General features: G+C 29.2%; 1 protein-coding gene and 2 long non-coding RNA genes across 3 annotated transcripts; 2 read left to right on the top strand and 1 right to left on the bottom strand.

Moving 5' to 3' along the window:
• Positions 1 to 646: 646 nt before the first annotated feature.
• Positions 647 to 2,046, bottom strand: LOC135120869 (uncharacterized). Its single transcript, XR_010278766.1, has 4 exons — positions 1,970 to 2,046; positions 1,611 to 1,903; positions 1,341 to 1,550; positions 647 to 1,282 (listed from the first exon to the last, which is right to left on the bottom strand). It is a non-coding gene; the product is annotated as an uncharacterized LOC135120869 (long non-coding RNA).
• A 6,766-nt stretch (positions 2,047 to 8,812) lies between these two features.
• LOC135120830 (uncharacterized) lies at positions 8,813 to 11,910 on the top strand. The gene is made up of 5 exons (XR_010278760.1): positions 8,813 to 8,912; positions 8,965 to 9,033; positions 9,089 to 9,171; positions 9,363 to 9,507; positions 11,814 to 11,910. It is a non-coding gene; the product is annotated as an uncharacterized LOC135120830 (long non-coding RNA).
• Positions 11,911 to 16,398: 4,488 nt separating this feature from the next.
• Positions 16,399 to 20,998, top strand: LOC135120872 (uncharacterized). The gene is made up of 11 exons (XM_064045200.1): positions 16,399 to 16,486; positions 16,983 to 17,117; positions 17,186 to 17,269; positions 17,424 to 17,498; positions 17,821 to 18,078; positions 18,144 to 18,239; positions 18,306 to 18,445; positions 18,981 to 19,094; positions 19,896 to 19,993; positions 20,522 to 20,772; positions 20,826 to 20,998. Exons 3-10 carry the CDS (start codon positions 17,216 to 17,218, stop codon positions 20,692 to 20,694), a joined length of 1,008 nt encoding a protein of 335 aa, XP_063901270.1. The 5' UTR covers positions 16,399 to 16,486; positions 16,983 to 17,117; positions 17,186 to 17,215; the 3' UTR covers positions 20,695 to 20,772; positions 20,826 to 20,998.
• The last annotated feature ends 291 nt before the right edge of the window (positions 20,999 to 21,289 follow it).

Raw genomic sequence — 21,289 nt, 5'->3', positions numbered from 1 at the left:
AAAGACAGCCACTTAGCGATATAATGGTCTTTATGAAGGTAAGTACACTATCGTTAGCGGTAACTGCGAGTTTTTTGAAACAACGTTTGGAAAATAAGCTGCAATTCTTAAATTCCAACAAGAATGTGGAAAATGGCATGCGTTTTAATTTTAAAAGTCCAAGAATCCTATACTTAAAAACAAGGAAGCCATCCTCTAAACCACGTAAAAGCCGAAATCTTTCCTAAAATTTGTATCGACAACCTACCACACCATTATCGGCGGATAGAGAACATGAAGTGCACATACAAAAACAGTTTTCACTTTTCTCCGCTCCATGACCAACTTTGGAAGCTTTACAAATAAATATAAGACCCAATCAGTATTTGACAAACTTAACACTAGGGAAGACGTGGATCCTTATATAATTTAAAATATAATGCTTAAAAAGCTTTTGGAGCACTAAGGTGGCTCCGTGTTAGATTGCGGTTGGAGTTGTGCCGTTACTAAGTGTATATAACTTAGTGAGGGCTTGAGGGATTATTTTCTTCTATCATTGCGGGGTGGCCTGCTTCTTGCGTCAAGTAGCGCCATGAGCTAGTGAAATTAACAAATTATTATATAGTATAGTTTTTGTATGGAATAATCTTTATTATACTTCGATCACCAGAACAGATAGTATCAGTGCACTATAACAATTTCACTCCATATAGCTACTTCGCAATGTTTTTTTATGCATATAAAGAGTCAAGGCAAAGTCGAGTTGGAGCAAGCTTTGTGTCTAATAGAGCTGTACCTGGTAAGGGTGGGAGTCCCGCTTAAAAAGAAATGGCCATCATGTAGTAAGGAAATTTAATAACGATATATTTCAGTTATTAGAGAAGGCAGCGGAAGAGGAATTCCTATGAGCTCTTCAATAAATATTTTTGACTGCTATATGGAAAGGCTAGAAGGTAAGCGGACCATACTGCTAACTGAACTCAAAAATCGGTGAGTCCTTATTTTAGCGATGTGTCTAACCCTAGATATACCCATGCAATCTTAAAAGAGTTAAGATCTCCAAAAAGGGGAAATTTTACTGGAGTCATAGTGTTTGGAGCGATAACTGTAGAGAAAGTAGTAATCTAGTTTATGGTCAACTTAAATACATGAATGTAAGGTTAGGTTAGATACAGGCTCTGATAAAAGCTACATTAGTTTAAATTGGGTGATTGAACGAAACATACCTGAGCTTAAATGTAAGGAGCCTTATTTAGTTTTTGGAGGTGAAAGGCACGAGTGTGTTGGAGTAATTTGCGAGTCGCTAAAGTTGAATATTGTGACAAAGCGGTTAAGAGTTTACGTAGTGAGCATAGACTTACAATAGGTGTAGACTTACTGCTTGGCTACGAGGGTCTTCAGGAATTTTGGGTTTTCGCTAGTTAACGTTAAAGAACCCGTGCAATTTTATATGCACCATAGACTGAAAATCTTATGGAGAAGCAATAGTTATTCTTCAAGACTTGAGGACGAGAATGGAGTGGTTCGAGAGCAAGACAATGTTACTGTGATGTTGAACAGCATTTATAGCGCTAGTATGCAGGAAAGTAACGATAACAATGGTAAACTTTTTAGCTAAAAGGATTAATAACTTGAAATGGAAGCCAGAAAAAAAAAAGGCGTTTTGAGGTTGGAACCACTTAAGGTTACGTTGAAAAAGGATACTTCTCCAGGATAGTATAAGTTTGAGAGCAAGAATCCTTTAAAGAGAAAAGTGAATATATCAGAGAGCGTGAAAAGTTACTGAATCTTGGCTTGTTGGAGGCTTTGTAACGAACACCAGTGGCATCATGACCATGTTGTTGTTGGAAAACTCGAATACAAATATGCTAACCGGCTAGAGTTAGGGCGCGCGCCAGAAAAGTATATGATATTGTGCGACGCACTATAAGGTTTAAATAAACGTTGTGTAGTAAAAAGGTATGGCGTGACAAAAGGGCATTTTATCAACCCAAAGGCAGGGTGGCGATAAAAGCTTTGCATTCACTAAGCCGAACGACTGAAGGGTTCAATGGCCGGTGCTTCCTTTTAGTTACGTAAACGGAACTTTGGAATCTAAGACTAAAGAGGAACTATCTGGTTTTCTGCTAGCCTTAAACTGTTGGAGAATGCGTATTCCTCAAAAAGGGCGATTATTTTAGGGTCGTTCAGTGGTGCGCTAAAGAGGGTGTAAATTTTTAATGGACTAAAAGTGAGGAAAAGGGATGGAACATAATTATGAGTGCTATTAAAAATAATATATGTGTAGAAGTTATTAATCAAAATTTTTTCTAATTTTCCAGACGGACACTAGCGTATAGGATGGAAGGCGTGCTTTTTTAGTGCTATGGAGGCCGCGAACATTATATACGCGAAATATAACGACGCTCAGGGAAAATAGAGTATTACAGATAGGGAAATATTAGTTGTGACGTGGTGCGCAAATAAGCTCGTGTATTATATAGAATTAAGTAGCCAGAGGCTGAATGTGGAAACTCGTCGCAAGAGCCTTTTAAAATTAATCAAAAAACATGTGAGGCCGAGACTGTGTGCAGGGGAAAAGAGAATAGAATTCAACAAATAATGAATAATCTTGATTGGTCGTTCCACTATATACCTGGAAAATTTAATGTAGAGGCCGATCCCCCCCGGAAGTTTGGTTCAAATAGAAAAAGTTTGCGGGTTTGATGAGGAAGTTATGTCGGTTGGGGCCTGAGATGGCCCGAACAACACCGTTGAGGAGAAATTTGATAAGAATAAAATTATTGCGTTACAAAGAGGTTGTTTCACGCGGGTTTTGATAAAATGAAGAGGTATATGGTGCAAAGATAAATAAAGAGGTAGCTGAGCAAGCAGTTCAGGTATGCGATGGCTGTCTAAGGTTTGGTAATAGAACTCGTGTGCGGAAGAACGCCTTTTTATAGGGAAAATGCCCTATGAGCCGTTAGAACGATTAGCGGTGGGTGTACCAAAAAGCTTGAGGGCTTTGAGAGTTTACTGGTCATGCTCGATGAGAACTCCAGATATGTTTGGGCTAGAGCATATAAATATTAAATACAGACCTAGTGAAAAATGACTTAAGGAGATTTTCAAGTTGAGGAAACCTAACAAAGTTACTATGGACAGGAAATCTATATTTAACAGCCGGAAGGTGAAAAGCTTTTTTGGAGAGTGTAATACTGAGGTGGAATATGTGACTGCAAACCATCATTAAGCCAATGATATGGTAGAAAGAGCCATTCATACTATAAGAAAAGGACTGGTTAAAGTTGTTACGAAAGTAAAATAGACTGAACGGAGTTGTTAGATGACTACTTTTAATATACTGTATAACAGGTTGCCTAACGTTTTTGGAGTAAGTCCCTATCTTATATTTAAAGAGAGACCCAACTATGGTAGAATGAAGAGTCAGAAAGATTTCAAGTATGAAAACAGGGAATCAGCTAATAAAGGTATGTTTAAAGGGCGAATAAATGCGTAAAAGTTAAATGCCCTGAAAAGTGAGTGATCAAGTAACCAAAACGTCAAGAGGATTGCATGAAGAAGACTTACGATAAAAAAGTAAGGACTGAATCAGACTGAAAAGCTGTGATACCGTTTATGTGATTACGCAAGAAAGGGATAAGTTGGATATTGAACACTGAACGGTCTAGCAAAGGTTCTAGAAGTTCTGGAATTTGGTAAATACTTAGTAACCTAGATGGAACTGATAAAATTTACCATCGCAATCAATTATAACTGGTGAAACTTACACCAATGATATGTAATTATCGAGTATTAGAAACACTGACTAGTAAAATATATGTAGCAGAATTATTTAACTCACCTAAACTCGCTACTGCCAAAAAGAAGAATTATTAGCCTTATTTTTAAAGCGGAAAAGGCGTACGTGGTTGGGACAGGTGTTTGCAGTGAGATGGATGGATTGACTTAAGTAGGGAAAAAGGTTTAGACCCATATAATACACCTGCTAAGAACCTTTTAGATGAATACAAGACAGGTCTACGGACCATGAGCACGTACTTTCGACCCTTAAAGGTCACGCATCGTAGCAGCCTGTACACGGTAGACTCTTTGAAGATTGTAGATTTTAGGATAGCGTAGAAAAAAAACTAAGAGAGCGCTGTGGTTAATTTACCGTTTGTGTGCGAATAGTAAATGAAGGGGGGGGTAGGGGGGGAATGTAGTTAGTGAGTGCATATATCTTAGCGTGGGTTAAGTTGTGAAATTATAGCTAGCCAGTTGGCGCGACTCGAGAGATCTTTTTCTTCTATCGCGTGGTTAGGGTGACCATAGACATTATTCCCTGTCGGGGCGAAATAATGTTATCCAGAATAGCAATCAGAATGTCATCGTAATTTCTGATGTAAGAGGGGAATGAATCTTTTATAGGTAATAGTAGTGTAGACATTTGGACAAACTATTAATAGGTTTATTAACCCTTTAACTGGCAAAACCATGGTGCTTAAATATTTTTGTTTCTTTCTACAATATTAATTCCTATGTTGAAACTATACTTTAAAGTCCAATATTTTTTTTTTTAAAAATTTGATTCTATATTTTTGAAAAAGGGTGTTTACTATGTTAACCAGTGACCGTTTACTGATAGTACATCTGTAATGTTTACTGGTAAGAATATTTTCCACACTTATTGTTTGCCACATAATATCACAAAAGTCTTAATTTGTATTCTGTAAATAAGAACATACAAGTAAGAACATATTTTTTAAAGATATAGGTATATATTTTCGTTCTAAAAGGAAAAATAGAATAAATCTCTTTTTCTTATATCTACGCTACAGGTACTAATGCCTAACGGAAAATAATAAATTTTCTTCAAAAATATTAGGTCTCATTTCAGTCTTCTTAAGAAACAATACTAATTCTCTCTAAAAATTTACAAAATTCTTTCATAAAAAAGATACAGCCTCAGTTTCAGACTTCTAATTTTGTGAAAGGGCACGAAAAATTCTAAACATATCGAGCCACTTCGCATTTGGAACAAAGAAATGTACTTCGTTTTTGATTTTGCAGTACTGCAATATGGGCGCCATCTCGGCGCGCCTCTTATAGGCAGATGATCACCAACGTTGCGCAATCTTGTAGAATTATATAAAACCAGGCGTCCATCGGGTTATTCCTTTTCCTGTCTCTACCAGCCTGTGTAAGTGCCCCCCTCTCTGATCTTGAGCAGTAGTTCCCCATTAGTTCATCTGCCAAACAGATCGGAAAGGTGTATGACTTGGATGCTTAGATGTTTGCTTGCTGTTTTTCCAACAATTTTGGCCAAGATAAAACTGTTTACTATCGCTGCATCTAAACAATAATAATAATAATAATAAAATTTCAGCCGCCAGCGACCACTTTTCCATAATATATTGTGGACAGAGTAAAGCTGCTCGAAGTGGCCAACTCCCCCATATACTTATTACATTCAGCCACAGCCACGGGGCATGGAACTATAATTCTACTTCCATCTTTTTGAGTTCTCAAAACTGCGTCTTTTCTAGCGGATTGTACATGGTTTTTGTAACGCAAACAGATTTTTTGCCTCGATCTTTCCATTTAGTGATATCCTCTTCGTCTTTTATAACGCCGTCGCTTTCTAATAATCGTAGTTTCCATTTTGCTTTCAGAAGAGTTTTGGAAAAATCTTTACTTGTTTGGCGAATAGTGGTACATACATAATTTTTTTGCATAGAAGTCTACCAATCATGGGTATTGATGTAAAAAATTATTAAAAAACAGGCAATACCGCATTAGAAACCTCTTTTAATTGGTTTATAGGTGTATACTGCTTAAGGGCCCTTATAGATAGAAACAATATTCCGCCGGAAACGTCAGAAAAATTGGAGGCAAGGATGCCGAGAAAAGTCCTTGTGGCCATTGCATTTCAAGGGGAATTTTTTAATGAAACTAAAATTTAATTTTTTGGCATTTATACATCGTCTTGTAAATGAAATTTCGCTGTACTATGTTTGTCTTTTATTAGAGGATTTGCCACAAGTACTATTTCATCTGTACTAATAAAATTGCACAATAATATGACGTTTATCAACTTTTACCCGTTGTCTATCCTTCCGTGAGCGATAGTATATTTTTTCGATTGAGTAAATTTCAAACATTAAAAGATAATTAATTGGTAAGAGATGTTGTATTTTTAAGTTACACTGCGCCTTTATAGTGGTGTTTTGAAGTTGTCCTAGACTACCAGCGATAATATTTAAGTGAAAGCTTTAGTTAAGTGGACTTGGACAATATAAAAGCTATTTGTTTGGAAGGCGTCTAAACCTAATTTAGTAAGTTAACTTAGTAGCCTAGAGGATCACTAAGTAAATGTTCTGTTACAAAGCAATATTAAAAAGTTTTAGACAATTTATCATTAAAAGTATTAGGGCCAAAGAAAGGGTTTACCATAATTTTTGCTAAGCTTATCGTCAGCTTAATACCATGGACACTATAACAACTAAACTTATCAAGGATATTCAATATAATTTCACATTAACAACGCTAAAGAGAAATAACTACTGTAAGATCCCATTTAAGAAAATCTTGAAACTGTGAATAAACGCCTCTCTCGAATTTTACTGGAATAGCGTCCAAAAAAAAAAATTGTGGTAGATATTTAATTAGACCACCATTGACTACTCCATTATTATTTTATTTTCTTAAAATACTTCCGTTGGAAAGTAAAAATTTGGTTTGCCAATTAAAGTATTAAAAACATTACTTGGCAGTGTTTTAATTTTTTTTTACCTTTACGTTGGCGATAAGTCCCTTGGACAAATCTTTTATTTTCCCAATTTTTTTGTAATCAGAATCATTTACGGAAAAACAAAAACTTAGTCGTAAACAGAATCGGGTGTCAAATGTTGAATGTATAACACTATAATAAATTGAGAATTCAGTTGCCTAGAAATTCTTTTCTAATTCTAGTCCAGGTCACTGGTATTTAACCAATATTAAAAAGTTATTTTAAATCAGATTTTTTGTTTGTAAAGAACTTGTATACGCAACCCACCAGACCAGAATAACACGAGTTGGCACCGACGGGAATCGAACCCGAGGACTTGAGATTGCGCGACAATGCCCCAGACAATGAGCTAAGGTAACAAGTCTACATTTGTTATACCCTTATGTTTTTAAGATCTTACTGCAAGCTTGCTTACAAGCAGCTTATACTGGTAAATCACGTGTTCATAACACGTGAAACCAACACCATGAAATAATTACATCACATGCCCGCACCACGTGGTCTTCTGAGTAGGTACCACGTGTTTTTTCGTTTGTCCCACAATTTATACATTTTGTATTCTTCCCCTAAGGTATAAACCCTTCCTCTACGGGACAATTAATCGATCGCTACTACTCTTCTCTCCATCATGATAGGGTCGTGAATAAGGTGTTAACTTGACTTACAAATGAGAGAATATCAGTAAAAATAGTGTAGTGTGGCTTTAGTTTATGTCTAAAAAAGTCATGAATTGTATAAACCTAGAGCATATATAATAAAACATTGTTCATATCATATTACTACAGTGCTAGGAAAATCGTGCTCTTAGTAAGAGTTAATTTATTGGCATTAAAAAGTAAAATAAATAGTGCGTTTGCGTATAACATTCTTAATAAGATAATCCATAGCATTTCGCTCTTAAATAAAAATTTCTGACATTAACGGGTATCTCATTTAACGATCGTGCATAAGGTGAAGTAGATCTTCGAGCTTAAAGACATTAAACTACTTACTAACTGAGCCCAAAATTATTTAGATTATTTGCCACGCCTAAAACATGATGGAACCTTAATTAAACCATACACAAAAGTTATTTTAAAACAAAGATTTTTTAACCTAAAAAAAATTATGTCATTTAGCTAGACTTGGTTAGATTTTTTAATTCCACATGTTCGTCTGCTAAGCTTGTTTTTAATGTACGGACTAACTTTAAAATACTAATACAAAAGCCACTTGCATACCGCTGGTCGACGACAGGGCCGGTTCTCATGTGAGAGGAAGACACAGGGCAAGTTGTATTTATAAACAATTCTGAGTACAATTAGTTACATTTTCGAATGACAATCACAATGTTATGGTATGTTTGTTAATAAAAAACACAGGCTCCCTAAATAAATCCAAAATTCTTGTTTTCCCTATCTTATACTAGTTTTTTCAAATTTTTGTGGTGCGTAACCTTAATGAAACCTTTGTAGTAAAGTTTCCAATAATCAAAAAATAGAATTATATTAGTTTAGAAATAGTTAAAAAGGGCACATAATAATAAAAAATTTAATTAATAAGATTATTAAAAAAGAACATAATAAGCTATGATAAGCTCATATAAAACGGTAACATAAAATTATAATTTTTTAGAAGTAAAACTTTTTATCATTGAAGACATAAATATACCCGACAGATCATAACCGGAGAGTTAGCCTAAAACTTTTTGGTACAACCAAGGCCTTCATATGTACTTTAAAGTAAAAAAAACCAAGGGCTTAGACTGCAAAAGACATTAATGTAGTTTCAGTTTACTATGCGACTTCCTAAAAAGGTTACCTATTTGCCTTCCCTTGATAATATGGGCTTTTGTCATTTTTTCTGCTAGAGGCCAAAAGAATGATTTTTTCAATTATTAATGAAAGTAAACAAAACTAAAACAGGCTCCAACATGAAGAATAAGAGAACCAAAGAAACTTTTGTAAATAAACGTTTGCAATCTTTCCCTTCGCTCTCTGTTAACAAGGTTACTTTTCAGTCTACTTCAAGTTAAAGAACTATAAATCCCTTAAACTTAACTTTGTATATTAAGAAATTTTATAGGAAGAATAAATGTCAGAATAATTTTTTCCGAATTTTTCACCAGTTTCTTTATTTATTTCAGTCTTTACTTAAGTATAGCCTACTAACACTACCCGAGGTTTGCAATTATAAACTCATTACTTTCACATTCTCCTACTTATATTATGTAGATGATAATACAAAATGTCCCTTGGGTGGGCACTGCTCTTTCATTGTTTTGTCTTTATTCAAGCCTACAGGTGCTCTAATATTACTTTTAAAATGTTTTTTACTTCACTATCTGTATTTTTACAGACTCTTGGCCTCTTCTGTGCTTTTTTGGTGAATGTGTTAGGTTCATTAGCTCTAAAACTTGGGGATGGTCTAGCTACTTCAGGGTATATTGCTACAGTAGTTGCATTGTTCTTCTAATATTACAAACAATACACCTATATATTTCAATATTACGACTGCTCTAGTGTTGAAAAATTTAACATTAACTAGATATCTTTGGATTTTACCTGACTTTATTGACTTTCTTTATATATTTTTTCTTATTAAGTTAAGTAATTTTAGTTACTCCTTTTAGAATTATCCAGCAAAATAAAAATCCGTTTTATATATTTGCCACTTGCTATACTTTGTATGCTATGTTTTCGGTTCTTGTGGAACTTGGAATAAATATTTGGACTCTGAGCTGGAGCAGCCTGCATATGTTTCCTCAACAACGAAAAGTAGTTTATAATATATTTTATGATAAAGTTCTGTTTTTAAATTTATAAAATATTTAATAAATTAGATTTTTAATTGTTTTATTTACTTTACTTCTTTTAGTTGATTATTATAATATCTATTGATTTTATATATATATATATTTTTTTAAAGGTTTCTTTGTTATAATCTCACAAAAGATTAATAAATATACCACTAATCTATTATTTGTTACTGTTTTCATTAGGTTTAAATATATTACGTAAAAATTATTATATAAAAAGGTGTTTAACTTTTTTTATACTTTTGAGAAAAAAAAATATAATTTTCTCACCTTTAATTATTTATTACATTTTAATTTCCTTTACCTGTTTGTTATTAGTTATATTCTACTTTTTAGCAATTAAAAAGTTTTTAATAAACATTTAGTTATTATAACGACTGCTGTTTAAAAAAAATCTAAATATATATAACGTGTGTATTATATTTTTTAGGATGTTTTTGGAACACAGTTTAGGAAAATTTCAAATTTGTAAAATTTAGTTTAATTAATTTTTTTAAAGTAATTTTATAGTATTTATAAACTTTTTTTAAGTAGAAGATTTATTTAAAACTTTTTTATTGCTATTAGGTTTCGGTACTCGATATTTTTCTGTTTACTTCTATAAAAGGCATAATTAAAAATATTCTTTTACTTATTTGAAATATACTAGTTTTTTAACTCGTATATTTTTATTTTTCTCTTATCAGATTTTGTTTCTTATTATTTTCTTTCCCAAATTTATATAATATTTTACCGGATGATTCGTACAAACGCTTTACTGTTTACTTACGATGTTTATGAGTTAATTTATTTAATATTCTCGTGTTAATATTTTTATTAAATATTATTATTTACTCTATCAAGGTTTAGCTTTTACATACACACATTTTAACAGTTTTTATTATAATTTATTTTAGTAGTTCACAAATATATATATTATCTCGATCATTATTTTATTTGAAGAAGTAAACTTACTTTTAACGAAGTTCAAGTGACTTACTAATAATTTAATATGAAATTTTTAGTTAAGAGTTAAATTTTTTTTTACTAAAATTTTTTTGTTACTCTAATAAAAGTAAAATACGTAAGAATAACTATTAAGTAGAAAAGTCAAGTTGTTATAGTGGTTTTCTGTGTATAACTAAGATAAATTAATAATTAGAATATAGCACTTATACTTTTTATATTATAAAGTTAACAAAATTTTACTATAATTAAATTTTTTAAATTTACTAAACTTGTTATAGAATAAAACATTTAATTTTTATATAACCGATATAAATTTTCAACAATTCTAACTATTATCTTGTAGTTAATCTATTATAAATCTTTTATAACTCAATAAACTTTATTAACTTTATTACTTTATTTTTCATTTAATTAGTTTGCTACAATATATAAAACCTTTTTGGTTTGGGCCTATTCCCTTTTCTTTAACTTTTACAAATTAAATATTGTTGCTAATCTTTAATTTTTTATTAAAATTTTTTAAATAATGGTACTTGACTTTTTTATGGTTCGTTCCTACCAACTTAAAAACTTATTTTTAACTTAACTAACTTTATAAATAATATTTTGTACATAAACATTTACTTGCTCTTTGTCTATCGAATTCATTTTTTTCAAGCTATAAAATTATACTCATTTTTGTAAGTGTATTATAAATTTATACACTGTAATATTTTTATAATAAATTAAAATTCATATTAAAACTTTCTATACTTATCAACCCTATCAGTCTTCTTAAGTTTATTACTTTTATCATTTATAGTAAATCTTTTTAAAATTATTTTATAATCCACTTAAATCTTTATTGAAACTAATGACTTTTATTATAAATTTTTATATATAAACTTTAGTAATTTTTTTTAATTTTTATATAGTTATAAAACTTTTATTATACTTTTAAATTCATTTTGAATACCATTTTTAACATTTGGTAACTTTTTATAAGAATATTTAAAAATCCTTATATTTGTTAATCTTCATTGGAGACTTTGTACATTTTTTTAAAATTTTTTAAACTCTAATTAAACTTATTCCTTTATAATTAAAGTAAACCAATTTTTAACGTTTTCATTTCTTGTTCTTTTTAAATCTTTTCTCAACTTTTAGAAAATTTTAAGTAATAAAAATGGTACATCAATATATTCGCTTGACTTTTATTATTTTTATTAAATTTATTTTAAGACTATTTTAATTAACTTTAGAGAAATGCTTTGTAAATATTTATTTATGAAAAATCTTTATATTTTTATTTGATTCTGTTGAATTTTTTATGTTTAGATGATTTTAATGAATCAATATTTGCCATCATTACTGCTGCATCTTATGCTTGTCATGACGTGCACCACTGCGCTTTCCTTGTATGCACCGTACCTGTGCCGAGGTATCCTGAAAGTTTTCTTTCTTTGAAAAGTTACTATTTCGTGTTTCTCTTTTTAATGTTATATTATATAATTTTATATGGGAAAGCTTCTACCTTGTAATATCATAAATAGTAAACTCCTTTCACTTTTTTTTTTTTGAAAAAAGAAATAATTTTAAAGAAAATTAGGATAAGTAAAGGTAAAAATCAGTTTTAGAATTTTGGTTTAAATTCTGTTTACGGTTTTTTTTAGTATAATAATCTGTTCGTCAGAGTGCACTTATTATATTCGTCAACTTTTAAATTCCTTCCCAACTTTATTAAAATTTGAAGTTTTCACGAAATTACAATGTTTTTTGTAATATATTATAATTTTCTTCTAAATTAATAAAAATTAATTTATACAAATACTTTAAACAATTAAAATTACTTTGTTATATGTGATGGTATCTTTTGTCTATTATGATGTACATACGATTTGCTCTATTATCTATTAGTATTGAAGAAATTCATTTTTCTTTTCTTGAATAGTTTCTTAAATTCTTTTTTATTATAAATTTGGTAATTTTTTTTAATTATATGACCAATTTTTTTTTTACTTTAGTAAACGATATAGCTTTTTAAGTAAATTTTTCATGCAACGTTTGTTTTTTTAAGTGTGCAGTTAAAGTAGGTGTTGGTATCAATTTATATACTGTCGCTACCAGAAAAGTCAAGTGAGTATCTGTAACCAAGGATTGTATTGTTGTGTTTTCCCTCACACGTAGTTCAGTCAAATATCCGTGATCAAAAAAAAAAAGACAGGATCAGATGCTTTATTTAAGGTGGAACAGCGGCCCACACACTCCCCTGAGGACCAATCCAAAAAGACCTCTCGAGGGCTTAGATACATTTATATGTTCGGATGGGCGCGTGCCTTTATCTGGTATCGGTAGTTTATAAATGGATGCCGATTACTACCCTAATAGCACACAAGCCAATTATTTTAGTCATCAAATAAAATAGAGAAATATATATTTTTTGAGTTATATTTATTGAATTAAAAGTTTCTTTATAGAGAATTTACATTAAGCCTTAAATAAAATTGTATAATTTGCTATTATTATTATCATATTATCATATGTAAAATAATTTTCGTTTGGATAAGTAAATCTACATTATCAGTAAATATAGATTTATAGAATTTTCGTCCTTTCAATATGTACATGTATTTATACGTTTAGCGTGAATTATTATCAATATTATTATTACTTATATGAAGTTTGACATTACTTAATTTTAAAGTTTTGTTTAATATAATTGAGTTATAGCAGAAATTATTATTTTTTTATAAGTCTAAGTTTTTTTTTTGGTATCTTGTATTATTATCATTATTTTTGTAATATATTTAAGCCATTTTATAAACCTAATAGCAAATATATGATATATATATAAAATTTTTTTATTACTTTTTTGTTTAACAAATTGTTTGTAATTATTAAACATACTTAGCAAAGGCTATTGATTTGCAAAAAAAAATTATAACAACGGCACTTATAAGAAAAACTCTTGTTTATTAATTCTTATTACTTTTTCGAATATATTTTTTAGAATACTCCGTTAATATATATTTTATTTATTTTCATTTTTTTATTTTATTAACATTAAATACTTTTTTTTTAATTTCTTAACTGTAAAATACTTCTTTATTTATATATTTTTGGTGATTTAATTTTTTTATTTAATACTTTACTATTATATTGAATTAGTTAAATATTATAGAGAAATTTTAATATTAATAGCTGCCAGATTTTTTGATACTTTATTATTATTAATATAATTTTTCAATACTTTGATATAATTTTTTTAATATTTTATTTTCTTTAAGCTCTGCAATATAATATTTTAAAATAACTATAAAACTTTGCTTACATATTTTAATGAAACTACGAATATTTATTACTTTTATTTGTTCATGTAAACCTTTAAAGCGTTAAATTGTTTTCATACATGAAAATGGTAAACGATCTATGCTTTTTAGAATATTCTTTTATTACTACATAAAGTTTATTATAAATTTAAAAACTAAGTTTTTAAGTTTTCATAGAAAAGTTGTAGCCAGTAATTTTTTTATATAACATCGAACTAATTTAACTATTTCTAGTACAACTCTACAACTTTTTGAGGAATACTTATAAAACTTTATAGTAAATTTTTTTTTATTTTTACTTTTAACTATAAATTTGTAAAGCATATATAGTATTATTATATTAAATCACCATTGGCAGCTTATAAAAAGTCTATAACAAAAAAAATGATTCATGCGTTAGCTTTAGCTATTATTTTTAATTGGCTTAGCATCACTACCACCAGCCAGTAACATAGTATTAATAAATGGAAAAAAAAATTACAAAGTTTTTTAATGAATGTATTTTAGCGATATAAAATATAATATATTTCTTATAAAAAGTATTAAAAGTAGTTACTCATGTTAATATTATATAACTTACATTATAGCCCTTTCTTCATTATAGTCTTTATGTATAAGAGGTAATTAATATAACTTGTGAAGCATTTTTTATAGCGAATATTAAAATTTTTAAAAAACGTTGATCTTTGTTGAAAGTGTTTCGAATAGCTTTTGAAACATTGAAAATATAATAATCGATCAGCGTAAATATTTAATAATAATTACGATAATATTAATATATTTTGTTACACACTTTTCCATACTTTTTAGTGTTGTTACTATGGAAACTATTTACTTCCTACAATCTTATGTAACATTAAATTATAAATATTTTATGTATACTTTTGCTTAATATATTTATTATTACAAAATTATAAAAAATAGAATGATAAATTTTTCATTAATTTAAGAAGAATCCACGACGAATAAATTTTTCTGCCAAGAAACATTTTTAAAGTTTTTAACGGATCAGGACTCTAAGCTTCAACGCGTTTTAAAAATGACTACAATTGTCAGTCTGCTTCAGGTCGTATTATTATATTCATCGTCACTTTATTTTTTCAGTAAATTTGCAATGTTATACACTTTTTTAAAGTGGATACAACTATTCCTCTTTCGCATCAATAATTGGTCAAAAGCAATCCATAATAAATATTTTGGAACGTTATTATCTATTTCTGGGATATTTTTAATGTTCATGACGTGTATTTGGTATATTGAATGGCTATTAAGTACCCTCGGATACCCTTTTGTATATTACTATACACTTTTGAGTAAGTTTGCAACCCTTATATATATATTTATCTAATATTATGGTACTAATAATAGTTACCCCCAATTTAGACAAACTTGGCTTTTCCGCTACAGAAAAACAACTTTCTCTCTTTTTATTACTTTGCTGGGAGTTGTGGTTGCTCTCTTTTTCTTCAGCCGTACAATGGCCAGTAGAAAAGCATAATTATCATATGCTTGTATTATATTTTATATAATGTGTAAATTTTTGTTAAATATTGTAACTTTTTATTTATTTAGTGAAATATAATAATAATAATGAATAGAACATTAAATTTGGGCGAGTGATCCACTCGATGGAGCTGCTGTTTTGCTCTTTAGGGCTCTGCCAATTCATGCGTTCCTGCTTCCATGTGCATTTTGGCGTTGTTGTTGCGCAGGTTATAATAATAATATACGAACTCTTTTTAGTACTATTATTAGTTTCTCTATCCGCATTATTATAATATTGTTTTGTATGGAACCAGAAATTTTAAGTGTTAAGTTTTAATTAAAAAATTGTTCTATTTTAGGACTTTAGTATATTTTTTAAAAAGTTATAAAAGGTTTTCATTTGCTCATTTTATATTTAGTTTTTAAATACTTTTCTTTTAAAAATTTCACTTTTACTGAAAAGTAAAAATAAAAACTTTTTCTGACTTTAATATTTTTAAAAATTTTATTTATATATATTACAAACTTTACTTTATTCTCATTTACTCTTTTTATTATTATTTATTAGTCTAATTTTTTTAAATGCTTCAGTTTATTTTAAACTTTACTTCAAAACTTTCTTTGCTTTACATTTTATTATTATAAGTTTTAGCTTCGTAACAATTCAGATCCTTTTTTTTTTAGTTTATTACTTTAACTCTTAAAGAATATATTATATGTTTTAGTTATATAATAAACATCATTAGCTATAATAATATAACTATCTTTACTTTGTTATTTTAATAAAAACTTTGAGGACATTTACGGTTTTTGTATTGAAAATTTTACTTTTATCTTTTTTATATTTTATTTGTAAATTTTTGTCAAAAACTTTATTACAGTTTCGTTATGGGTATAAAACTTTCTAATAACAAACTTTTCTTGCTTTTCTTTCTTTTTCTTGTCTTAAAACTTTTATAACTTCTTTTCATTTACCATAAAAAAGGTTTTTTGTTTAAATTCAAAATACTTTTTTAGGAAGAATTTATTCAATACTGCATTGCTCTTCCATTTATTTCTTCAATACTCTATAAAGTTTTACTGCTTCTTATAAACATCACGTGGAGAAGGCTTGCTTTAGTCTTTCCATTGGCTGCACTGGTGTCTTTAGTTGTGTGTCGCTTTAGTTATTTCAGTGGGAAGGCAGTGACTATTTTGGTAAGACGTATTCTAATAAGTAGATAATTAGAGAGAAAAGTACGTTCTTAATATTTTTTGTTTATATATCCTGCAAATAAAAATAAGTAAATATTTATTTGTAACATTTCTAAAAGGTTTTTGGAAAATATATAAATTTTATAATTATTTTTAGTAAACAAACTTTTTAATCGACTTCATTTATGCAGCAAAATAAGCCTTATTTATTAGAATATACTACTTTTTTCGATATTTTAGGGTTAATTTGCAACTGCGAATGTTAACTTCGTTTGGTTTTTTTATAATAAAAAGGGCGGCCATGTCAGTTAGTTTCTTAGACTAATTGATGTGCAGTTCTATCTTAAGGCTATAATATGCTATTTTACTATATATATAATTTATTAAACAAATTATCGCTCGATTAAGCCTTTCATAGTAAAACAGTCTGCTTGCGCGCGGACTTTTACTTATATTTTTCATGAATTTCCTAAAGAGATAGTAAATTTTGGGATATCAGGTTTTTTGGCACGTGATCTCTAAAGTAACTTTGCTTTATGGGGCTGGCGGTCTTCCTATTAGCACGGAAAATAGCAAAACGGAGGTTACAGAGTGGGGCATTCTGACCAATACAGGGAAACGGGCATCTTTGCAAGTATACATAAATTATTAATATTATTTTCTTTCAATAAGTTGATCCGTTATATTTTACTAAAATAACAGATTTTCAGAGCGTTTCTGTTACTTGTGGTTATGTTTGCATTCAGTATGCTGGCCTTTTCTACTCTCTCTTCCCTGCAGGATTTAGTAAGTTTGTTAAAAAAAGTTTGTATAACTACTTATACAATGTTCCTAAATCCTTCACTAAATAGTGGTTTACTGTTGTTGTACAGTTACGAATAGTTTGGCGAATGAACCCCCAGTAAAGGGCATAATAATAATAGTAATTATTTTTCACCAGAATGAATGGAATCCGTTGGACATCAGTTTTAAAGAAAACAAAACTTCACAAGAATTCCGAATTGAACATGCAAAGGCAAAGTTATATATGAAAACTTTTAACAAGAGCTTAGTTGTCTGTTTGACGTTTGTAATATATAAAATTTATAATTTTTTATTAAGTATATTCTTATACTCATCGCAACAAAAGTTGTAATGAAATAAAAGTTCAAATTATTGTATTCTTATCACGTTTTTCTGAAAGGGATTTTTAACTTCGAATAAAAATTTTATATTTCGTAGACTATTATTACAATTTAATAAGCGTTTTTTATTATTATATATTTGTATTAATAATTATTATAGTTTAATTCTTCTATATAAATTCACCTTCTGAGTTGTTTATTTGTTTTGTTTAGATAGTCGATTTACTTTTAGCAAAATCCATGCAGCACCCACAGAACTTCAGCACAGCACGCCACGAGGGCCGCTATGCTATTTGCTCTTACGAGCTCCACGGCCTCAGTATCGTCGATTATGCGCTACTGGCCCAATTAGCCTATTTTGACTCCGAAAAAGAGGACTTTCATAGACTATTTAGTGCCCTTTTCAGGTTCCCGAAAGACTTTCAGCTGCGCATGCCACCCATCAAAAATAGGAAGAAGGGCCACGCTCAGGTCTATAAAATACTTAAAGTCATTAGTTTACTTTGTACTATTATAATTTTTTTAATTGTCTTCAGTTTTACGATATTTACAGTTCAAAGCGAAACTTAAGTATAATTGCCATCAGTGGGACGGACTTGGGACGGATTAGTGACATTGTGGAGGATATGAAAGTATTATTATTTTGTATCACGAAATATTATCATTAGAACAATTGTACTATATAAACAACACATGAGATGTATGCCGAGTCGCTGGTTTTTACCATCTTATCTTGGATTTTTCCCACCATTCGCGTGTGGCCAGACACAACAACTTCCTTTTTAATACAATTTTTCCACGAATTGCTTTACATTTTTAACCTCCATGATGAAACCTGGTAAGCTGTTTGACTTTCTGTTATTTAGTTTATTTATCAGAAACTTTATTAAATGTTATTGTGAACATTCCGAGTTTACGATTATTTATTTATTTTACTTGTCGTAAGTATTATTAAATATTTTCATTTATTATTTTATAATTATCTTTATTTTATCTTTTTATATATATATATGTTTGCATTTATTGTTTGTATATAAATATATTCGTTATAGTTGATAATTGATACTTTTCATAATATATCTCTTTATAGCTTTATCATTATGAACCTTTATTATTGCCTGTGATATTCCATATTATGTAGTTTTTGTAACAAACTTTATTTACTTAAATTATATTTGCGTAATGTACTACTTTTTGTTATTTATGTATAATTTTGCTTTAGTTTATGTTATTCTTTATGATATTTCATTGTTATTGTTTATTTGTAAATAATTTTTATATTATATCCCCTTTTATATTATTGTTTACTTTCTATGATTTATTAATTATATACCATACGCTAATATTTATTTTAAATTATAAACGCTTTTTAGGTACTTCAATTCTCTGACTGAATACGTGGAGAGTTTAAAAAATACAACCAATGTGGTGTTGACAGGCCACTCCCTCGGCGGTGGATTGGCTATTATTACCGGAGCGTTAACGAGGTTTTTTTATGAATATTGCATATTTTTAACTCTGCAAAAACTCTACTTTTTATTATTTATTATTTTCCACTGTTATTATTTCGGCTGCAAGTTAACTTTTTCTTCATAATAAGTTGTTACTATATCTGTTAAGAGCTATAAGCGATAATATATTAGATTACTATTAATATTGACTATCAATATTATTAATTTATTCGGTAGTTAGGTGGCTACTGGTAACTTATAATATTTTACTGCGTTATAACTAAACAATTCTGGCCATCCAACCACATGTTGGTTGTCCTTTTTAAAATTCAATATGCGCTAAGGATCAAGATATTTTGCGACGCGTAATGGCTAATGAGAAAAGGGATAGATGTAGCGCAAATCAAGAAAATAGTTAATTTTTTTAAATAAATAGATAACTATCAATAGTTACAAGTTAAGTGTTCTTAATATTAATAAACGAATTAAAGAGACTTTTTTGTTATACTTTAATATATAGTTATACTTCGAGTACACTCTTTTACCATTTAATATATTTGAAGTGTGTAAACGAAAAATTTCTTCTTTTAATGTCTCCACGTGATAAATAAAAAATTTTAAATTTGGAGAGCTTTTATTGGTCTTTCTAAACTAATTAAAATTAATATAACATAATTTTTTAGTGAAGTATATAATATGAATTACTAAATTTTTTTTAATCTTCCAAGAGTTACTATTTAGTCGAATAAAATTTACTATACTAATAATAAATAATTACAATTTACCTTTATTTATTAATTTCATTACTATACTGTTAATAAGTTTCATATAATAAAGACATCCGTCTGTAGGATTTAGTGCGCCGGGCATAACACACGGTTGGAGAAAAGTATTGGCTCTTAGAGAACGTACCAAGAAATATGATAGGAAATATGGTCAGTTTTACTTAATGGTTACTGGACGTGATTTTTAAGTCATTATTTAATATTTAATATTCAGTATAAGCGGAAGATATAACAATCAACGGACTATTTTGTATCCAATTTTTTTAAAGTAATAATATTTTAAAAAGAGTTGTTTGAATTGAAAACTCAATTATTATTGCGAGCAATAATGCTTACAGCATTTTCATCGACTCAAACACACACAAGTTTTACTCGAGGAATTTTATCACTTTTAAAAATACGTTTGATAATAATTTATATATAAAAAGTTTATAGAAAACCATTTTGTGTATTACAAGCAATAATTTAAGGCATAATATTATCAGCTTTTACTTAATATATACGCGTAAAATTATAATAAAAATTATTGCTTATTTGGTTTGTTCTCTAATAAACTCTAGCCCTCTTTTGGCTGTGTTAGTAGGAACTACATACCACAATAGTAATAAATAAATAACGAGAATAGCAGCATTAATTATACTTTATTAATAACAACCAAAAAATCAATTTTTTCTATAGGAAAAAACAAAGAAACTTTTCCACATACTGCCTTGAATATTGTACCGGCGAACGATCCCATTGCCATGGTGGACTCTCACGCGGGAATGGTCCAAAAGATTGCGTGCAAGCACACCCACCAGGCGCTCCAAATGTCATGCCACATGCTCGAGGCGCCTACCATATGCTTTTAATGATATTCATTTTAGCAGTTTTATGAATTCGTAAAAAAGCTTATCACCTCATCTTATTTTATAATAAAATAAAAAGTGGTAATCGATACTACTTATAATAAGAAAGCTAACTTTTAACTTTTCCTGTTTAGTCAACACTCTGCGAATTAATTGAAAATTGCGGCGATGAGCGTTTTTCAAGCTGCCAGTTCGAATACCACTTAAGCGGCCTCATTCCCGCCATGACAGTTGTCGCTTCTACTCTTTCAAAATCCGCTGGAGCTGCTCTTTTTCTTGTTGTTATGGCTTTCATATTGAAACAATTCTTAGCCCTTCCTTGAAACTTTAATTGTACACAATAAATTCTCTAATATTAATATAGACATTATTGTTATTATATCATTTAATAAGATAGTTAACTTGATAAAATTCAAGCAATCGCACTAGGCTTGACTTGATTTTATTTATGAAACAAATTTAATTTGTTTATTTACAACTTAGTAAACCTGAAAAGAAAAATCAATCTCTCCCGCAGAAACAATTAATATTTTTACTAAGTTTGTCGACATTAATATTGCTTTGTGTGATGGGGTGTATTATGAGAGACTTTGACCGC

This window comes from Zophobas morio, unplaced genomic scaffold (assembly GCF_036711695.1).
Source record: "Zophobas morio isolate AGI-343-1 ecotype UQ-CSIRO unplaced genomic scaffold, CSIRO_AGI_Zmor_V1 ptg000428l, whole genome shotgun sequence".
NCBI classification, from domain to species: Eukaryota; Metazoa; Arthropoda; class Insecta; order Coleoptera; family Tenebrionidae; genus Zophobas; species Zophobas morio.
This window is presented reverse-complemented; position numbering and strand designations above follow the sequence as displayed.